The 21,620-nt window shown below is 55.7% G+C and overlaps 1 protein-coding gene across 4 annotated transcripts in view; it reads left to right on the forward strand.

Annotated features, from left to right (window-relative positions):
* The first annotated feature begins 5,526 nt into the window (after positions 1-5,526).
* Positions 5,527-21,620, forward strand: part of AP2A2 (adaptor related protein complex 2 subunit alpha 2) — a 73,936-nt gene continuing 57,842 nt past the window's right edge. For 2 of the 4 annotated variants that reach the window (XM_043451432.1, XM_043451433.1), the window contains exon 1: positions 5,529-5,738. In XM_043451432.1, coding sequence (XP_043307367.1) covers positions 5,672-5,738 — 67 coding nt within the window. In that variant the 5' untranslated portion in view covers positions 5,529-5,671. Of the gene's footprint in view, positions 5,739-21,620 lie in introns of all 4 variants that reach the window. The other 2 variants (XM_043451430.1, XM_043451431.1) reach the window with 2 other exon arrangements.

The raw sequence follows: 21,620 nt of genomic DNA on the forward strand, positions 1-21,620 counted from the left end.
GGGCGGGCCAGTGCCCCCAGGGGCGGGGGCGAGGGGGGTCCCTCTCCTCGCCGGTAGCCCCGAGGCGCCCTTCACTTGCCGAGTCAGCACAGAGTAAGGCGTTCCTGCCAGGGGCCTCCCGTGACTCGTCCTGTTTTAATGGGGTCACCCCGAGGGCAGGGCACAAGCACTATCACCGATGGTGTCCTGTCACTTCTGGGCCTCAATTCGGTTCTCAGGCCGGAAGGCCAGGAGGGGGGACGCACGTCCGGATTTCCTGCCTCCCAGCCCTCCCCTGCTTGTGGATGGAGACATCCTCCCTGGGTGCCGGGATAAGCAAAGTCCAGAGGGAGAAGGGCGAGGGCGTGTCACGTGGGGCGGAAGCTTCCAGATGCAACTCCAAGGCCGGCACAGCAGGCCTTCCGTCCTTGGGCCCCGCCCCAGCTCACCTGGCTGGGGCATCACATACTGACCGGCACGTAGGTGTCCAGTCGCCCCAGGGTAGGCTTCTGCGACTGGCAGGGGGCCGGGCACGGGGTTGTGTGCTTGTGGTGTCGCTCCTGGGTTTTAATGCTTCTCGCCACCCCACGCCCCACATGAAAATACCTACAGCAAGGGTGAGATGGTACACGAATCCACAAAGCCAAACGGGCAGCCTGTCTTGGGGGCTATAGAGGGGCACCTGGAGTGGTGGACGCTGGCAGGCTGTCCACGTCCCGATCTCCAGCCCCTGTGACACAGGCCTTGTTTGGAAATAGAGTCTTCATGGTTGTGAGTAAGAAGCTCAGGAAGAGGTCATCTTGGATCTAGGGGGAGACCTCAATTCAATGACCGGGATCCTTAGGAGAGGGAGGAAGATCAGAGATAGACATGGGGGAGAAGGCCATGGGCTGAGGGAGGCAGAGATGGGGTCCCACATCCCCCAGCCGAGGCTGCAGGCAGTCCCTTGAAGCTAGAAGATGCAGGAAATGGAGTCCTGCGTACAGCCTCCAGGAGAACCCACGCTGCACGCACCTTGACCATAGACTTCTGGCTGCTAGAACCATGAGAGGGTCCATTTCTGCCGTTCCAAAACCATCAGTTAGTGATGATTTGCTGCAGCACCTGGAGGAAACTCTTATGAGTTAGTCGCTCAGTCACATCCAACTCTGCAACCCTATGGACTGAGGCCCACCAGGCTCCTCTGTCCATGGAATTCTCCAGGCAAGAATACTGGAGTGGGTTGCCATTCCCTTCTCCAGGGGATCTTCCCAATCCAGGGATCGAACCTAGGTCCCCTGCATTACAGGCGGATTCTTTACTGACTGAGCCTATGGTGGTGCTAAAGGTCTGGAGTGATATTTTTAGGTATATTTTCTTTCCCAAAGCTGTTTTTCTCAGGCTAATCTTAAAATTGGCATAGATTCCATCAGCTCACCCTTAGAGGAAGGAGCTGCAATGGGTGAGCATAAGCCTGAGACACCCCAAACGGTCCAAAACAAGAGGCCTGTTCAGTGATAGCTGACTGCCTACTGGCCTGGCTGATCTGTGCTTTAAGGTCAAGGGGTGTATTTTTCAACAGGTACCTTAGGGAGACTGAGAGTCATAGGTTCCTGCTCTGGATTTGAACGGGATGCCTGACCTGGCAGCATCCTGGAGGGGCGCAGGATTTTCATAGCCACCTCTCCCACCCCTCCCCTGGTCAGTGTCATCAGCTGCATTGCTCCTGCAGCCCATGAGTGGCAGTGCTCGTAAGGCCTCTTCAAGCCCAAGGGGAATGGATGTGAAGTGGTCTTTGGGGGCTTTTGGGTGTTTTGGAGAGTTTGTTTTCGTTTCTTTGTTTAAAGAAAGGTAGACTGCTGCAAGCAGCACCTCATTTGTGTGTGTCTGGCATCTTGGAGGGGCTTCCCAGGTGGCACTGGTGGTAAAGAACCTGCCTGCCAATGCAGGAGACATAAGTGATGCAGGTTTGTTCTCTGGGTCGGGAAGATCCCCTGGAGGTGGGCATGGCAACCCACTCCAGTATTCTTGCCTGGAGAATTCCACGGACAGAGGAGCCTGGCGGGCTACAGTCCATGGGGTTACAGAGTCAGACACAACTGAAAGGACTTGGAAGTTTGACTACCCTAAATTTTCCTCCAAACAGACCTTAAGAGCTTGTTTGGAGGTTCCAGCAGGGGAGTACAGCTACTCAAATCTCTTGACCCCAGAACAGTCCCCCACTACTGGGGGAGGTTGTCCTCTTCGCATGAGCATTTAGCTTCGGGAGGGAAGCATATGGAGCCACGGAGGAGGAAGGGGACACCTGCCCAGCCAGCCAGATCAACCTGGTGATCAGTGGGGTGACAGATGTTGCAACCAAATGGCCCTCGAACGTGAAGTGGTCTTGATGACAAGCCACAAGACAAATTGGGGGGCCATCCTGACATGTCCCAGGCCCTAAGAACATGAGAATCCCACTGACACAGCACCCTCGGGCACGGGAACAGGTGTGAACCAGCATCTAGGTTTGGCAGGTGTAACAGAGCCCCCAGTCACAGCAGCACAAACATGGACAGCTTGAGGGCTCATGCAGTGCAGGGGTGGTCTGAAATGGACCTCCAGCCATCAGAACCGTGCTCCAGGTAGGAGAATGGAAAAGGAGGGGCAGGGATTCAAAATCAGGTCTCTAAAAGTGCTCATGTCACCATCTGTCCTGGGTTGAATTATGTCCTATGAAGTTTCACATGCGGAAGTCCTCAGTCCCCGTAGCCCTGATGGGACCGTATCTGGGTCACTGCAGGTGTAATTCATTAAGAGGAGTTCATACTTGGTCCCTGGTCCAGTATGACGAGTGTCTTTGTAAAAAGGGGAAATTTGGACACAGACAACTGTCGAGGGAAGACGGTATGAGAGACACAGACTGAAGACAGCTGTCAACAGGCCAAGGACAGAAGTCTGGACCAGATCCTCAGTCTCAGCCTCGAAGGAACCAGCCCGCTGACAGCGTCCAGCCTCCAGAACTGGGAGAGAGCACATCGCTGAGTTCCTTTCTCTAGATCATATGCAGGAATTTCCAGCATCTCGACCCTATTTTAACATGGGGCTACCGAATCCAGCTTCCAGACCCTCAACTGCCCAGGCAGACTCACGTGACCCAGATCACCGAGTGCCCCTTGGGATTGGTCTGCTCTCTCAGAATCCATCCTGCACACATTCTGCAGAGTTCTGCCGACAGACACTCAGCTTCCTGCAGTTCTCCTGGAGGCCAAGCCTCTGCATCGGGTGTGACTGTGTGTTGGGACCTCACTCTCCCAGGTCTCAGGGGCTGGGGCTGGGCCAGGGGGCTTTGGGGGGAACTGACTTTTCTCCTACAGAATTACCTCTTCAAGGGATGTCATGACTGGGTCTTCAAGTGTGGGGACAACACTGTCTAATGAGGGGAAAAGGGCTGTGGAGGGTGACGGGGCTCCTGGAGAATAGGGCTTGGCATTGCCTGGGCTGCCCCACCCCCCACCCACCTTCTCTGGGCCCCAGCGGGGGAGGCCACAGGTTCACCTTCCGTGTCTCTTTCACAACAACCCGAATCTGCTGTGTGTGACTCTGGGCTGTTTAACTGCTACGAGAGAGGAGACGGCCACCACAGGCAGGTTCCCACCTTCCTGAGATGAGCAGTCAGGGGCTGGAGCTCATCTCTGTCCTCCAGGTGGTCTGGCTTCCTTCAAAGGCCCCACCCACCACAGAGTTCTTGAATTCCTCACGCCCTGCCTGCAGGCCAGGGGATGTGCTCAGTCCCTGGAGCCTGGCTGAGCAATCTTTCCTGGTGAGCACAGGGGGCCACGAGGGCCCAGGACACCACATCTTGTCCCCGAACACGCAGGGCTGCTTGGACCTCCAGCCCTGTCTGGGCCAGGATGCCAACCCCAATTTTCTGGAAGGTTGTTGTCAGCAACCCCCTCCAGACATTATGGGAAGGAAACTGGGTCACTCGTAAAACTGACAGGCCCAGGTACAAGCAGGATCACTCTGGACACCACGGGCCCTGGCTCTGGGCTCCCCCACCTTTGTTTCTCCTTCAGAATGCAAGGGCCTCCCCCTCCCACCGGCCACGGAATGAGGAGGGCCTGGGAACCAGCACTGGCTGGTCCAGTTCACACAATCCAAGAAATGGAGCACTGCATGTTGCTGAAAGGTTAAGTGACCTGAAGGGCAGGTGAAGGCACGGCAGGAAGCAGGAGGCTGGGGTCTTTCTCATGGCCAGTGGCGTGTCTCATCAGTCTCTGGACACTGACCGCCCCCCGCCCCCCGCCCCCGCCTCAACCCCCCCACCCCACCAACATACACACTCATGTGTAGGGATCCCAGGAGGTGCTGGAAGCCCAGGGTCAGCACTGAGAGAGGTGTGATGCCTGTCCATCTCTAAGCCTGTCCTCCAAGAAGCCCCTCTACTGTGGGCTGAGTTTGCCATCTGTCCATGCCCCGCATGAGCCCCTGCAGCCTCTTGGCACTGCCCTGCCCTGTGAATGGCTGCCAGAGGTGGGTCATGTTCTCCTCGCCTGAGTCCCCTGGCCTAGCTGTGGTACGGTTATCTTCTGGCCTGGGGAAGCAGGCCCTAGGGGGTCTCTCCTTCAGGAAGCCCTCTGCGGGCCCGCCCTTTGGAAGTTTTGGAAGGTGGTGAAATTGCTGCCTTATATGGATACGGGTCTCCACAGGTTCTGGCTTCCCCTAGGAGTCCCAAAGGACCAGAGCTTGGGTCCTTGGTCCACGGGAGGGAACCTGCCCCTTGTTCTCCTAGCCAGGGTCCATCAGGGGCCGGCCACTTACTGGGAAGTGAGCTGGGGTGGGTCTGGGCTGTGGCATTGGAACCTCTCTCCAGACAGACACAGGTTACAGGGCCTGGATAACCCCAGACGAGGAAGGATCCTCTTCAAAGCCATCCCACTTCGTGAAGGAGAGCTTGGCAGGGCCACCTGCTCTCCAGACAAACTCCTGGGGGTCTCTGCCTGCTAAGGCCCCTGCAGTGCACGACGGGTGGGCCCTGGTCCTCACCTCCACCTCCTCAGGCTGCGGAGGTGCGTGGCGGCAACAGTGGCAAAAGGTGCGGTTGGTTACCAAGGAACTGAATTCAACAGTGAGCCCTGGTCCCCTGGTGCTGTCAAGGAGTGGGGGGAAGCCGTCTCTTCAGGGCTCAGTCTCCTCTGTAAAGAGATGGGCCGGCTCTGGACGGACGGGTGACGGACAGCTGGCCCCAGAGCTCTGGGTGGGGACAGGTTCCCCGCGGGAGGCCGGCGGCAAGCGCCCCCAGAGCCGGGCGGGGAGGGCGGTGAGAGGGGGCGGAGGCGGGGCGGCGGGATGGGGCGGCTGGCGGTGGGGGTTCCCGGCGGGGGTCGGGCGGTGAGGATTCTGCGCGGTGGAGCCGGGGGGAGCGAGTCGCGCGGCCGCGGAGGCCTGCGCTCTCTCGCCTCCGCCGGGCCCTCCCGCGGCGCAAGTCTCCCGGGGCCGCCGCCCGGCTGTGCGCGCCCGCTGCCGACGTGCTCGCCCCCGCGCCCCGGCCGCCGTCGGTCGCCGCGCGAGCGAGCGTGCGTGCGTGCGCGCGCGCGCGCGGCGGCCCCGACAGCGGTGCTGGAGCCTGAGGCGACTGGGCTGAGGCGGCTCCTCCCGGCTCCCGCTCCTGCGGCCCGCTGCCCTCTCCTTCGCAGGGCCCGCCAGCCCAGGCCGCTCCCCAGGCCCGAAGATGCCGGCCGTGTCGAAGGGGGACGGGATGCGGGGCCTGGCGGTCTTCATCTCGGATATCCGCAACTGTGAGTGGCTGGGCGCCGGACCGGCCTGCGGGGGGCGGGGGCGCAGGCCGGGGTGAAGGGCTGGCCGGCAGTGGCCTTCGGAGGCTGGGGTCCGGGGCGCGGACATGGAGGGCTAGCGTCCTGGGGTTGGGGCTGGGGTCGGGGCGCGGACCTGGCGGGCGGGGGTCCTGGGGTTCGGGGCTGGGGTCGGGGCGCGGACCTGGCGGGCAGGGGTCCTCGGGTTGGGGGTGGAGTCCGGGGCGCGGACTTGGAGGGCAGGGGTCCTGGGGTTGGGGGCTGGGGTCCCCGGCGCGGACTTGGAGGGCGGGGGTCCTGAAGTTGGGGCTAGGGTCCCGGCCGGGGGTCCTGGGATTGGGGCTGGGCTCCCGGGCGCAGACCTGGCGGGCGGGGGTCCTCGGGTTGGGGGTGGAGTCCGGGGCGCGGACTTGGAGGGCGGGGGGCCTGGGGTTGGGGTCCGGGGTGCGGGCAGCGTTCAGCACCCGCTCGAGGGGCCTGGCTCCGCTGAGGGGCTTCTGGCGAAGCCGCCCCTCCCCAGCATGATGTCACCCCGAGCCGTCTTTCTAGTAATGGAGCATTTAACCCAGCGTTTTCCAGAATAGTGTGCATTTTTCACTGGGAGTGGGAGTAGCGAAACCCGCGTCTTGCGGGGAAGCAGCTGCTTGGCCCGGGTCCTGGCGGCCTGTTAGGCCCTGATTAAAGTGACTCGTTCCCAGGGAATCGGCCCCGGGCGGTGGGGTGGGATGGCCTAGGGGAAATGCTGCTCTGCCCGCTGTCTTCGGTCAGGGACCGCGTTCTCAGCGACGTGTGCCCCTCACAGCGTGGAAAAATCCGCACGGAAAGGTGAACACGGCCGGAGGCGGGGGTGCACCGTTCCTCCACCATAACATTTAACTTTGGTGTGCAGAAACTCCTGTTGATTTTCAGGTAATGTTCCCTTCGTTTGGGCTTCCCTGTGGCTCAGATGGTAAAGAGTCTGCCTGTGGTGTGGGAGACCAGGGTTCGATTCCTGGGTCAGGAAGGTCCTCTGGCAAAGGAAATGGCAACCCACTCCACTGTTCTTGCCTGGAAAATCCAATGGGTGGAGGAGGCTGGCAGGTCCATGGGGTGGCAAGGAGTTGGACACAACTGAGCGACTTCACTTTTCCTTTTATTTAATTAAGAAGTAAAACACACAAGACCAGTTTCTTGTCTGGCTTTAATTCTCATTTTTTACCCACCAGACATTTGTGGATTAGAGTGGTTGAGGTTCACTGTATATTTTTAAAAAATGCGTGTAACCACCTGCTGGTTTGTGCTGTTGTCCGGAGCCCTCCCTTGATCGCCTCACTTCCTTACACTGGGATGAAGGACCCAGACTGGGGAAGGTTCGATCTTCTTTTCCTTCCCCTTTTCTGCAAGAAATCCACGTGGAAACACATCCTGAGGTCTGCGCTTTTACAAGTAGGGCAGTATCCTTTTGTCCTCCTTTGCTGTGTAATGTGATTTTCTAGATAATAATATGCATAGTGGTAATGTGTCTTGTAAAGCTAAATGTGGGTGTGTTGCTGCTTCAGGAGACCCTTGGGCCAGGGCTCAGCTGCCTTAAATTAACCTTGACATCTGTCCTTTCTTTGTGGAAGAAAATTGCTTTGGGCGGGTCATTGAGCTTGAAATCCCTTTTCTCAGTTTTGTAGACTAGTTCTCCTAACTAGATGTGTTCTGTGCTGGGTCTGCCACAGCGTGAGATTTTGGTTTGTCGACTGAGTATAGACAGACTTTCTCCACCTCTGCCCTGTGGCATTTGAGACTGATCACTTGTGTGACTCTCTCCTGTGGCCTCTACCTTCTAAATGCTTCAGTTGTGACAACCAGAAATGTTTCCAGCTGTTGCTCTGGGGGGCATCCCCACTCTGGGCCCTGAGCAGCTGGTGTGGAGCAGTGAATTAGACAGTGTCTTCAGTGAAGGAGCTGCTGTAAGAAGTGCCTAATCCTTCGGAGGGCCAGGGGTGGGCTCAGGCCTCTGTTTAACGTGGCCCTCTCCTCAAAACCAGCTTTCCCACCGCACCTTGCTACCCCTCATCAGCCTCGAGGCTGTCCTCTCCTGTCAGGACAGCGTGGGCAGTTCGTGGCTCTCTGTCCCCGCCCTGCCCCGCCCTGGAAGCCCCACAGGGTGGGGGCCACACGCCGTGTCCGTGTGGGACGGTCACCCAGTAGCTGAGTAGGCGAGTGCAGAGCTCTCCCCTGGGAGTGATCCGGGGCCTGTTCTGGCCAGGCCCGGTGAACCATGGGCACAGCAGGGAGGAGGAGGAGGTCCGACCTGAGAGCCTGCCGCCTGGTCAGAGCTGCTCTGAGCTTGAGCCCTCGGTGGCAGGTGAGGGGTCCCCGTTTCCTCTGCTTGTGGCTCTGCTTTCCTGTCATGAGAGTGACCCCTGTGCAGAGAGGGTACCTGGACCCACAGCCGCAGAGCTCCATCTCCCCTGCAGACACGGACAGTGGGTGTGTAGCTGAAGTATCTCTGAAGTGTTTCAGCTCTAAAATTGTGGCTTCCTTTACCTTTCTGCATGATGTGGTCTCTTAAATGTCCCCCTTTAGGATCACAATAAACTGTGGAAAATTCTGAAAGAGATTGGGAATACCAGACCACCTGACCTGCCTCTTGAGAAACCTGTATGCAGGTCAGGAAGCAACAGTTAGAACTGGACATGGAACAACAGACTGGTTCCAAATTGGGAAAGGAGTACATCAAGGCTGTATATTGTCACCCTGCTTATTTAACTTATAGCAGAGTATATCACGAGAAACGCTGGGCTGGAGGAAGCACAAGCTGGAATCAAGATTGCGGGGAGAAATATCAATAATCTCAGATATGCAGATGACACCACCCTTATGGCAGAAAGTGAGGAAGAACTAAAGAGCTTCTTGATGAAAGAGGAGAGTGAAAAAGTTGGCTTAAAGCTCAACGTTCAGGAAACTAAGATCATGGCATCCGGTCCCATCACTTCATGGCAAATAGATAGGGAAACAGTGGACACAGTGGCTGACTTTATTTTTCTGGGTTCCAAAATCACTGCAGATGGTGATTGCAGCCATGAAATTAAAAGACGCTTGCTCCTTGGAAGGAAAGTTATGACCAACCCAGACAGCATAATAAAAAGCAGGGACATTACTTTGCCAACAAAGGTCCGTCTAGTCAAGGCTATGGTTTTTCCAGTGGTCATGTATGGATGTGAGGGTTGGACTATAAGGAAGGCTGAGTGCCGAAGAATTGATGCTTTTGAACTGTGGTGTTGGAGAAGACTCTTGAGAGTCCCTTGGACTGCAAGGAGATCCAACCAGTCCATCCTAAAGGAGATCAGTCCTGGGTGTTCTTTGGAAGGACTGATGTTGAAGCTGAAATTCCAATACTTTGGCCACCTGATGCGAAGAGTTGACTCACTGGAGAAGACCCTGATGCTGGGAAAGATTGAGGGCAGGAGGAGAAGGGGACGACAGAGGATGAGAAGGGTGGATGGCATCACCAACTCGATGGACATGGGTTTGGGTGGACTCCGGGAATTGGTGATGGACAGGGAGGCCTGGCGTGCTGCGGTTCGTGGCGTTGCAGAGCCGGACACGACGGAGCCACTGAACTGAACTAGCGCCAGCTCTGCCTCAGGTGATGCTGCCGGGCCTGAGCGTGCCCGAGTCCTGCTGCTCCGTGTAGCTTTGTGGCCCAGGTAGCAAGCCAGCTCTGTGCCTCATACACTAACTTGGTCCTGTCTTACTGACTTCAGCCAGCTAAATTTGACTCAGTGAATTTGGTGTGTGGGAGTTCATGAACTGTTTCTCTCGATCGTTTTTAAATATGTTGTTAAAAACATTCTATTCCTTTTATTTAGTCCTAGTTGCAAAATAATTTCTTTATTCAGAAATAAATATGGAGTCATAGGAAGTTGCAAAGAAATGGGCAGGGAGGCCCCAGCATTCCTCAGCTGTCTCCCCCCTCTCATGACAGTATAGCTTCAACACCAAGAAACTGACGCTCGGGGTAGTCACATTTCTCAAGTGTTGTATGCAGGATGTATGTGCGTGTGCATGAGGGCGTGTGTGTATGTGTGTGTAGGTCTGTGTACTTTTTTTTGGCTGCACCACAAGGCTTGCGGACTCTTAGTTCCCCCATCAGGGCCCTCCGCAGTGAAAGCGAGGAGTCCTAACCACTGGACTGCCAGAGAAGTCCCAAGGTCTGTGTGCTTTCCTCAGGTACAGCTTCATGTAACCCCACCTCGGAGAAGATACAGAGCTGTTTCACCATCACAAAGCCCTCTTGTGCCACATCGTGTGGTCAGCCTCTGCCCCAGCCACTCCTGTGTTCTCCGTCTCTGCGTCACCTCTCAAGGATGCCGTGCAGTGTGTGACCTGCTGAGTGAGGCTGGCTTTTCTCACTGGCACAGTCCCTGGAGGGCCATCCATTCAGGCACTGAAGTCAAAAGGAAGGATCTGGGCCTTCGTTAGTGGTCCACTGGTTAAGACTCTGCCCTCCCAATGCAGGGGGCACGGGTTCTATCCCTGGTCAGGGACTAAGATCCCACAGGCTGCATGGAGTGGCCAAAACAACAAACAGCAAACAAAAGGAAAGAACTGCTGAAACTGGTAAAATAATGGCTATTTGCTGTTTATTTGGTTGTTTGGGAACTTTTGTTTGCTTTTGCACATATGATAGTATCAGCGGAGGAGCTTTACGGATTGACTTGTTGATTCTAGAACATTGCTCCAGATGTAGAACCTGCTGAAAACGTCAGAACTGACTACAGAGTAACCAGGACCGTGCTGAGGGAGAGGAGCGATGAGACTTCATTCTTGTAGAACCCGCCATGTTGCCAGTGGCCGGGAAAATGCCATTTGCTCCTCCACGCACGCGGTGGTGGAAGCTAGGGCTGCACAGATGAGTGGAGACACTTCAGCGGTGCTTGGAGGCTTTTTATTTAATTCCTCCTGGCACTCACTCAGATGAAGGGATTCAAGTGGACAGATGTAATTAGCCATTTGGCCAAAAACAATTTCCGTGTTCTTGGAGAAAGCATGTGGTTTTCCTGCAGGCGCAGTGATTTAACTGAGGATGACTGGCCGTGCCCGTCCTGTGGTCACCACGGAGCTCGATTCCACGCCCCCCCCCCCCCCCGTTTCTGTTGGTAATAACTTCGCTGAAACTGGGCACTCCTTTGAATTGTAGCATGACTAAAGTTTAAAAAATTTTACTTGTTTGTAAAATTTCATTTGTTATGAGTCATAAATTGGACATGAAAATTTAAATTCAGTGTAAAACTTCAATGTTAAAATGAAACATAGGGTTAGCACTTGATTTTCCTGGGTAGTAGTAAAGATCAGAATCAGGGATGGTCAGTCTGCATTTTAACTTTTTAAAGTTTTTTTAAGTAAGGTTCAGTTTAATCTTGTCTGTACATTTGAAAAATGCTGACTCTTTGAAAAAAGTGCTCTTGTTGCATATTTCCTTTTGCACTCTTATGCATAATTTATATTCCTTAGAAACTGATTTAGCAAGTTTGTGCCAAGGCTTGGGGACGGGACGGACCTCTAGGCTGGAAGAGGAAGGAAGTCTTTGGTCTGACCGCGTTGCGGCTTCCAGGAAGTCCCTGTGTCCCCACTGTGTCCTCCTGGCTCCTCTCTGTTTCCTCTCTGAGATGTCGAGGTGCCCTGGTGAAAAGTGTATTCTCCAGCCAGATACTCAGCATTACCTCTCTTTCCTCTTAAAATGATTTTCACTCCATTCGTTTATTTATTTTTTGGCAGTAACATGTGTCAGGATTTTATAGTTGTGAAGTTATTGGAAAGACCGTCTTTTGGGGATTAAGTGGCATTTCTTGGCTTTAAAAAAGTCAAACAGGGTCAGACCCAAGGGTAAGGTTCAGGAGTGCAGTGGGAAGAGGCACTTGGCCTTACTGTGAGCGGACCTAGGGGCTCTGGTGGGAGCTCTGAGCAGCAGGGCTCTCGTTCCTTGGATGTCACTTGCAGGTCTTGGGTGCGAGGTCAGCCTCCCTTAGTTCGGATTTCAAAGCTTCGGAGGCTCCAAGGAGGGAAAGTCTTTGTGAGTCTGTGGCAAACCTGTCTGGTTGCAGTGCTGCCGTGAAGCTCTAGGTGGTCCCCTCCCGGTGAACAGAACACGTGGGGGCCGTGGCCCCGGTCATGTGCTGGCTTTCTCCAAGAGGCTGAGCGGTTCTGAGTTCTGGACAGCATGGGCCTCAGGTTTCAGTTAAAGGGTAGCGTCTGGGCCTGTTGTGTGAAACACCGCTGGGGTTCTGAGCAGCTGACTATGAAGCTCCCAGCCCCAGAGGTGCTTGCAGACAACACATGGGAGGTGAGCTCCTGTCTACGTCCGCAGAGTTGGGGGACTAGGTAGACAGGGTGGAGGAGGTGGGTCCTTGCTCTGAGGGAGCCCCCAGGTCGGAGAGCGGGGGTCTGGGGAGGGGGCAGAGGGAGTAATAGAGGGTCACAGATGCTTGGCACCCAAAGCAGGGAGTGCGAGTCTGCCTGGGAGCACTGCGTGTTTGCCTGAGGCCCTGTGGAGCATCTTTTTCCCTCGAAGCCTGTCTGGTCCTTGCTCCCTACCCTGCTCTGTGTGAGGAAATGAAGGGAGCGTGTGCAGCAATGCGTCCCTCCCTCTGGTCGGCACTGGGCTTGGTGGACCCCACAGGGGGAGTTAGAGAGCCCGTGGCTTCTGTCAGCTCCCATGGGTGCAGCATGGAGGAAAGGGAAGTCACTTCACCATCAGCTTACCAAACGAATTGAGAGATACTCATTAGAAGAAAAAATGAGCAGTTTTCACTAGGTCACAGGATGTCTGAGGGGTCAGACCATAAAACTGGGCTCACTGATGCTGGCGTTGGCCTTCTTCAGAGTCTTCATGACTTTGGGATGAAAATTGACACCGGTGAGATGTCATGGAAAGCAATGTGAGTCGCTTGCCTAGGAGGAGAATTTCAGGCTGGCTTGCAGTGGGTGTTCGCTCGTGGTGGGGAGCTGGGGCTGTGTGCTGAGGTCAGCCCTTGCCCTCTGTGTGGAGGGAGGGCTGTGAGGGATGCCAGGATGCGTGGAATAGAGAACCTGTCGGGAGGAAGCGCCCGACTTAAAGCAGTGCCTCGGAGGCCGACGTGGGTGTGGGGCCAACGTGCGGTGCCAGAAAGGGAAGAGGCAGGCTCGGCCTCGCCCGCGCAGCATGCCCTTGGGGTGCAGTCCCTGCTGGGCAACCCTGCCGTGCGCTCGAGGGCGGGGGCTCGGGCTGCTGGGGGAGCCGCTGGTGAGACGTGGGAGCGCACGGTGTGGGCTGGGCCAGCGGTCTGCCCTCGGCAGCTGTGTGAGTGGGGTGCTCCAGGTTTAAGGAGGGCAGTGAGGTGCCCGCACTGGCCTGTGCTCCTTTCTGGCCGACGCCTCTTCCCCGGCTCACTCCTGGCCCTGGGCAGGGGGAGTGGCTGGCTGAGGATTGGACCTGCTCATTAAGGCAGGGGCGTCTGGCCAGTGTTTGGAGTCGGATCCTGATTCTGTCCCTTTTTCTTTCTCACTTTTGCAAATTGTGGCCCAAGACAGCTGGGAGTCTTCATTTTTCCTCAAATTTAAACCCAGTGAGGGAATCCCCCAGCAGTACAGTGGATAGAAAGAGCTTGGTGCTGTCACCGCTGATGGCCTGGGTTACATCCCTGGTCCGGGAACTCAGATCCTGCAAGTCATACAGCATAGGCAAAAAAAAAAAAAGGAAAGTAAAACATCTACCCCCTCCCTCACTCTGTGAAACTTGAAGGGGTTTTGTGTTCACCCATCCTTGTATTTGAGGTGTTTCCTTTGTGTGATCCTTTCCACCTGCCCTCATCTGCAGGATTGCTTAAAAGTGTGAAGACCAAATCCAAATTGGGTTGCTTGGCTTCTGTTTTGCACTGCAGTGTCTTTTTTTCCCCTTTAAAGTCCCTTCTGATGGCAGCAGAAGGGTGTTGTGAGGATTAGGTGTTCAGTGTACTTAGAGCACCTTGAGCTCCTTAAGGTGGGGTCAGGCGCTGTGTGGGGATCCTGCTCTGCTTTTCCTAAGGTCGTCCTTCCTGTGGTGGGGTTGGGAGGGCAATTACGTGTTTGTGTTGCAGTTTAAACAGCACTGAAAAAGGGGACTGCATTGATACTGAATAGTCTTTTGAAGCACAGTGGGAAAAATAGAGCAATAAAATGAATATTTTGGAATACTTATGGATTGCATTTATTGCTATTGAAAAACAGCTTTTTCTGGCCGGTTACTGTGAGGGGGGTGTGTCTTGTATGGTGCTACCCGACCAGAACCTTCTTCTGACCCTCGCTGTGCCTGTGAGAGCGGAGCCTCCGGTGATGCGGCGGGTGCTCGGTCGCAGTGCGGCCTGTGGTGGATGGAGGCTCGAATGCATCTGCAGGGCGCCTTCCGCGGGCCCCTGCCCTGGATGCACCCCTCACAGACTCAGGGGCTCTAGCACACGGCTTCCGGTCAGTCAGTTCCCCGTCCAGACTTCGGCTCTCACCGCTCACCTGTGGCCTGAGTCGTCTTCGTCTGGAGCAGCTCCCTGGCCTCCCTGGCTCGGGGGTGGAGCAGGACTGGAGGGCTGGCAGGTCTGTGCTGCTGAGTCCAGTTCCCGAGGCCTGGCCTTTCTGAGGCTGCCTTCCGTGGATGGGTTGTAGGTCCTGTGTCCACAGCCTCCTAGACTGTCTTGGGAAAGCTGGTCACAGAGGGACACGAGGTGCTGTTCTGTTGGGGCTGATGTTTGTCTGATGTGTGCTCTCCGATGCAGCGTTTACTGTAGATCTGACGTAAATCTGCTGTGTAAGTAGCCAAGAAGATACTGTTTTCATATTACATTCTTGTTTTGTAATAGTTTTGATACAACTCCAAGAGTGAAGGGTGTTTTAAAGGTGTGTATTTAAAAATTTATTTCTTTGTTTTTCTGGACTGTATTTTTTGACATAATTGTTCCATTCATTCGTTCATTTGAGAAATCTGTTGGTGCCCATTGCGTGCTGGGCATTATCTTAGGCATCGGGGATTCAGTGCGTAACCGAAGGGACACAGTCCCTGTTCTTTCAGAGACTTAAGTTCTGTGAGAGCAGACAGAACTGACGTCCGCGTTACTCTGTGTATCTGCTCTCACAGGAGTGCGCCTGGTCTCCTGTGCCTGCCCCACGCTTCAGGGAGCTCGGGGATCGGGGCTCTGTTTGGGTCTCCCCTCCCCAGGGAAGTGGTGAGGCTCCTCTCCACTCAGTCACCTGAGAGGTATCCTCTCAGTGACTGCTGTCTTCCATAGTCTGTTGTCCAGTGTCTGAAAACTATTGTTTCCTATATTTTGTTCAGGTTTTTATTGCCTGAAGTGGGAAGGTAGATCCTGACCCTGTTTATGGCAGTAGGTTTGGGAGAGATGTTGAGTGTGTGTTTGGATCCCAAGGCTGGAATTCGGAGGTGAGCGGACGGCGGCGTTGTGTGTAGGTGGCATGTTAAACCACGAGACTCGAATCTGAGCTGGAAGCTGATGGAAGGAGTGGCGATCGTCACAGAAGCTTTACCTCTGTTTACGCAGCTGATCTTCACGGTGATACCTCACAGCAGGTACTGAGGTGCTCCCTGTTTTCTGGAGAGAGGAGCGGAGGCAAAGGAGGCCCAGGCACTGCTCCTGAAATGGTCCCTGAGGACCCAGACCCAAGCAACTGGGGCTCCAGACCTCTCCTCTGCAGCGCGTTGCTGAGCCAACTCTCCAGGAGGATGGCCAGAGCTCCAGATGTGCTGCAGCCATCAGGCAACCTGGGCCAGGCAGGAGGGCTGGCCAGGGGGTCACAGGAGAGGACTGGGCAGGGGGCCTGATGGGCGGTTTCCAGAACAACTGGGAAACGGGAGTCTCCGCCTAGCTTTGCGGCAGAGAGGGGAGGGAGGAGGTGGAGACCCCGAAGGCTGCTCTGACATGGGCGTGCCCTTTTTGATTGGAAGCGGGCACAGCTGTGCCAAGCGGGCGCAGCCTGGCAGCAGGCGCTCGGCCTGCGTCTCCCAGAGCCTCAGTCCCTCCTGGAGACCGCCCACCTTTCTTCTCCTGCTCTCCTCCCCGCGCCCCCCAGCCAGTCCATCTCCAGACCTGGGTCTCCCTGACCGCTCCCTCAGGTCTCCCGGGGCACCTCAGGTTTAGGAGGACATCCGTAGACTCATGGGGTCCTAGGATTGGGGTGTGAGTGTCTTTGGGAGCATTCTGCCTATCACGATTGGGTCAAGAGTGCTTTTTTAAGATTAATTCATTTGTTCAGCAAATTCCTGGGTGCATATTTCATACATTGAACAGAAAAACCGACCAAGAGTGCCCTCGTGTGGCTTATATCCCAGTGAGGTAGACATAAAATAAGTACGTTTAAAATACACTGCATTGTATTCAGTGTTGGGGCTTCCCAGGTGGCTCAGTGGTAAAGAATTCACCTGCCAATGCAGGAGACACAGGAGTTTGATCCCTGGGTCAGGAAGATCCCCTGGAGAAGAAAATGGTCCACTCCACTCTTCTTGCCTGGGAAATCCCATGGACAGAGGAGCCTGGTGGGCTATAGTCCCTGGGGTCGCAGAGTCAGACACGATTTAGTGACAGAACACGTGTGCACACATACTGTGTTGAGGGGAATGTAGGGGAAAATAGAAGGGGCTTGCGGTGTGGGTCGGGAGGCTGGGGGTCAGGTTCCTTGGAATGCTGGTGGGTGGGTGGGTAGGCTGCTGTGCCTGCTCTTCAGAGCTGGAGGAGGGTGGGGGTGCGTGGCGGGATCTTGTAGCTGAGCCAGGGCAGGTGAGCAGAGGAAGGACTTGGCTTTGGGGAGACAGGAGGGAAGACGGTTAGGAGCCTCTGGGCCAGGTGAGAAAGGTGAGGACCCCTAGGGGGTGGGGAGGTAGACCAGGAATGACAGGCCAGGGCAGAAGGGGAGCTGTTTTGCCAGCAAGTGCTCCGATGGAGGAGGCGGGTCAGGCGCGGTTTACCTGATGGGTGGGGACTGGCTGGGATGGGGTGAGGGCCGAGAGGGGCAGAGAGTGGGTCGTAGTGCCTGGGCAGGGCGGTGGGGCTCAGAATTTGCTCGCCTGATCTAGTTGCCCACTAGAGCTGCGAGGATGGGGGTCCCTGCTTTGGAGCGTGGGGAGTGTGACTGTTGGAGCAGCGACTCTGGGGGACCAGATCTTCTAAGGCGCCACAGTTAGGGTTGTGGGGGTCATTCATCCTGTATGGCGGGGAGGGAGTAGTGTCATAGTAGGTATTTGGGTGGATCTTCCCAATTATATTAATTTTTGCTAGTTACTTGTCCCTAAATAAATGTTTAAAGAAATGAAAAACAAAATCAAGGATATAGTTTAAGAAAGGGTTAGTCACTCATTTGTGTCTTGACTCTTATTGACCCCATGGACTGTAGCCCGCCAGGTTCCTCTGTTCACGGAATTCTCCAGGCAAGCATACTGGAGTGGGTTGCCATCCCATTAAATTATAAAATAGTTGACCCTCACCCCATTCCCTCATTCCTAAACTTAAGTCAGTTATTTTCATTTCACAGCCATCTCTTCTGATATTTACTTAAAAAATGTGATTACTTATTCTAAATTATATGCTAAATTGCATATCAGTCATGGGTGTTTTTCTCCATTTAGCCATTATTTATTGACTTCTTACTGTGGAAGATGAGGAATTAACTTACCTAAGCTTTCCTTTTCCCATGCTCTGATGTGTCACAGTTTTTTTTTTTTTTTCCCATTTATTTTATTAGTTGGAGGCTAATTACTTTACAATATTGTAGTGGTTTTTGCCATACATTGACATGAATCAGCCATGGATTTACATGTGTTCCCCATCCTGATCCCCGCCTCCCACCTCCTTCCCCATCCCATCCCTCTGAATCTTCCCAGTGCACCAGCCCTGATCACTTGTCTCATACATCCAACCTGGGCTGGCGATTTGTTTCACACTTGATAGTATACATGTTTCAATGCTGTTCTCTCAGATCATCCCACCCTCGCCTTCTCCCACAGAGTCCCAAAGTCTGTTCTATACATCTCTGTCTCTTTTTCTGTCCTGCATATAGGGTTATCATTACCATCTTTTAAAATTCCATATATATGCGTTAGTATACTGTATTGGTGTTTATCTTTCTGGCTTACTTCACTCTGTATAATGGGCTCCAGTTTCATCCATCTTACTAGAACTGATTCAAATGTATTCTTTTTAATGGCTGAGTAATATTCCATTGTGTATATGTACCATAGCTTCCTTATCCATTCGTCTGCTGATGGGCATCTAGGTTGCTATGGTTTTTAATTTAATTCATCTATAGCGTTTAATTACTGTATGAAAATATTATTCTTAGCTGAGAATGATAATGGTTTGACTCATCAGAAAGCATTTATTTATTTTATTTGTTCTTGGCTCTGCGGGGCCTTTGTTGCTGCACGCAGCTCTCACTGCAGTGGCTTCTCTGCTTGAGGAGCACAGGCTCTCGGTGCACAGGCTCAGCAGTCGGGGCTCGCAGACCGCGGCGCGGGCTCAGCAGTCGGGGCTCAGCAGTCGGGGCTCGCAGACCGCGGCGCGGGCTCAGGAGTCGGGGCTCAGGAGTCGGGGCTCGCAGACCGCGGCGCGGGCTCAGGAGTCGGGGCTCAGGGGCCGGGCTCGCAGACCGCGGCGCGGGCTCAGGAGTCGGGGCTCGCGGACCGCGGCGCGGGCTCAGGAGTCGGGGCTCAGGGGCCGGGCTCGCGGACCGCGGCGCGGGCTCAGGAGTCGGGGCTCGCAGACCCGGCGGCGGCTCAGGTCAGGGATACCGGGCGGGCTCGCAACCGCGGCGCGGGCTTCAGGAGTCGGGGCTAGAGGGGCCGCGGGCTCGCGCGGGGGGGTTGGGATGGGTCGGGGCTCGCAGACCGCGGTCGGGGATGGGGAGGCTCAGGAGTCGGGGATGACGACCGCAGGTGCGGTCAGGAGTCGGGGCTCAAGGGCCGGGCTGCAGAACCGGGTGCGGGCTAGGAGTCGGGGTCGCAGACCGCGGTGCGGGCTCAGAGTCGGGGGAGGCGGGCGGCTCAGGAGTCGGGGCTCAGGGTCGGGTCGCAGCACCGCGGTGGGGCTCAGGAGTCGGGGCTCAGGATGGCCGGGCCTCGCAGACTCGCGGCGCGGGCTCCAGTTTAGTCGGGCTTGGGAGCGTGGAGGCTGCAAGGATGTCGGGGCTCAGAGAGATCGGGGCTCGCAGACCGGCGGCGCGGGCTCAGGAAGTCCGGGGCCTCGCAGACCGCGGCGCGGGCTCAGGAGACGGGCTCAAGGGCCGGGCTCGCAGACGGGGAGGGGGATCAGCAGTCGGGGCTCGCAGACCGCGGCGCGGGCTCAGCAGTCGGGGCTCAGCAGTCGGGGCTCGCAGACCGCGGCGCGGGCTCAGGAGTCGGGGCTCAGGAGTCGGGGCTCGCAGACCGCGGCGCGGGCTCAGGAGTCGGGGCTCAGGGGCCGGGCTCGCAGACCGCGGCGCGGGCTCAGGAGTCGGGGCTCAGGGGCCGGGCTCGCAGACCGCGGAGCGGGCTCAGGAGTCGGGGCTCAGGGGCCGGGCTCGCAGACCGCGGTGCGGGCTCAGGAGTCGGGGCTCAGGGGCCGGGCTCGCAGACCACGGGCGCGGGCCTCAGGAGTTCGGGGCTTCAGGGGCCGGGCTCGCAGACCGTGCGGCGGCGGGCTCAGGAGTCCGGGGCTCAGGAGTCGGGGCTCGCAGACCGCGGCGCGGGCTCAGGAGTCGGGGCTCAGGGGCCGGGCTCGCAGACCGCGGCGCGGGCTCAGGAGTCGGGGCTCGCAGAACCGCGGCGCGGGCTCAGGAGTCGGGGCTCAGGGGCCGGGCTCGCACCGCGGCGCGGGCTCAGGAGTCGGGGCTCAGGGGCCGGGCTCGCAGACCGCGGAGCGGGCTCAGGAGTCGGGGCTCAGGGGCCGGGCTCGCAGACCGCGGTGCGGGCTCAGGAGTCGGGGCTCAGGGGCCGGGCTCGCAGACCGCGGCGCGGGCTCAGGAGTCGGGGCTCGCAGACCGCGGCGCGGGCTCAGGAGTCGGGGCTCAGGAGTCGGGGCTCGCAGACCGCGGCGCGGGCTCAGGAGTCGGGGCTCAGGAGTCGGGGCTCGCAGACCGCGGCGCGGGCTCAGGAGTCGGGGCTTGCCGGCCTGGCGCGGGCTCAGCACCTGTGCTGTGGGCTTAGCTGCTCCGCAGCATCTGGTGTCTTCCTGGACCAGAGATTGAACTCTTGTTCTCTGCTTTGGCAGGCAGATTCTTACCCAGTGTACCACCAAAGAAGTTCTGTTTTTGTTTTATAAATAAGTTCATTTGTATTATTTTAGATTCCACATATAAGTGATATCACATGATATTTTTCTTTTTCTGTTTGACTTCACTTAGTATGATAATCTCAGTCTATTCATGTTGCTGCAAATGGCATTAGCTCATTCTTTTTATGGCTGAGTAGTATGTGTGTATGTATATACATACTTATACAGCATATTCATAAAGAATGTACCTTACGCATGCGTGTGTGTGTGTATCTATATATATGTATGTGAATATACCATACTCAGGGCTTCCCTGCTGGCTCAGCTGGTAAAGATCCGCCTGCAATGCGGGAGACCTGGATTCGATCCCTGGGTTGGAAAGATCCCCTGGAGAAGGGAAAGGCCCCCCACTCCAGTATTCTGGCCTGGAGAATTCCATGGACTGTATAGTCCATGTGGTCACAAAGAGTCGGACACGACTGAGCGACTTTCACTTCACTTCACTTCCATGCCATATTCATAAAGAATGTATATATTCTTTATCTAGTCATCTGTCAGTGAATACTTAGGTTGCTTCCATGTCTTGGCTGTTGCACATAATGCTGCTGTGGACATTGGGGTGCATGTATCTTTTTGAATTGGAGTTTTTCTGGGTGTGTGTCCAGGACTGGGCTTGCCAGATCATGTAGTAACTGTTTTCCATGGGTGCTGCACCAGTTTCCTTTCCCATCAACAGTGGACGAGAGTTCCCTTTCCTGCACATTTTGAGGGCTTTCTCTCTTTTTTAAATTGAAGTGTAGTTGATGTACAATGCTGTGTTAGTTTCAGGTGTATAGCACAGTGATTCAGTTATACATACATGTCTATCTATTTTTTAAGGCTTCTTTTCCCTTATCAGTCATTACAAAACCTTGAGTCGAGTTTGCTGGGCTGTGCAGTAGGTCCTTCTTAGTTGTCCACTTTATGTATAGCAGTGTGTGCACATTAATCCCAGACTCCTGGTTGACCCTTCCCTTCTTAGTTGTCCACTTTATGTATAGCAGTGTGTACACGTTAACCCCAGACTCCTGGTTGACCCCTCCCTTCTTAGTTATCCACTTTATGTATAGCACTGTGTGCACATTAACCCCAGACTCCTGGTTGACCTTTCCCTTCCCCTCGAGGGCTTTTTTCTTGTCGGAGTGCTGCTTTGTTGCTGGCATCTGGTTCTTGAAGGTGTATTTTCTTCTATTTGTGTGAGAATATCTACTGTTTTGGGGTTTCCTCCTCTGCGTTGCCCCTTTGGTCTGAATTCTTTTTCTGTAGGTTTGTGTCTGTCCGTCTCTGGCTTGTGCTGTGAGATGGTCCGGGATGCCTCGTGGTCAGTGTCTGGCCATCACATGGACCAGTGATGGCCAGCACGGGTAGGGCTCCGGCAGAGGCCCCGCTGTGGGCCAAGGGGTGAGGGGTGAGGGGTGAGGGTCTCTCTCTCATGAGGGAAGCCGTGTCAGTCGTCTTCTCTGTCTTGGTCAGAGAAGTTCCGGCTCCCTTCCTGCTCGGCGGGCGGGCGGGCGTGGGGAGCTGGTTGCGGCTGGTTGTTCTGGGCAGGGGCGTCTCACTGCTCTGGGGTCTGTCACTCAGCTGTGCTTTCCTC

This window comes from Cervus canadensis, chromosome 29 (genome assembly GCF_019320065.1).
Source record: "Cervus canadensis isolate Bull #8, Minnesota chromosome 29, ASM1932006v1, whole genome shotgun sequence".
Lineage (NCBI taxonomy): Eukaryota > Metazoa > Chordata > Mammalia > Artiodactyla > Cervidae > Cervus > Cervus canadensis.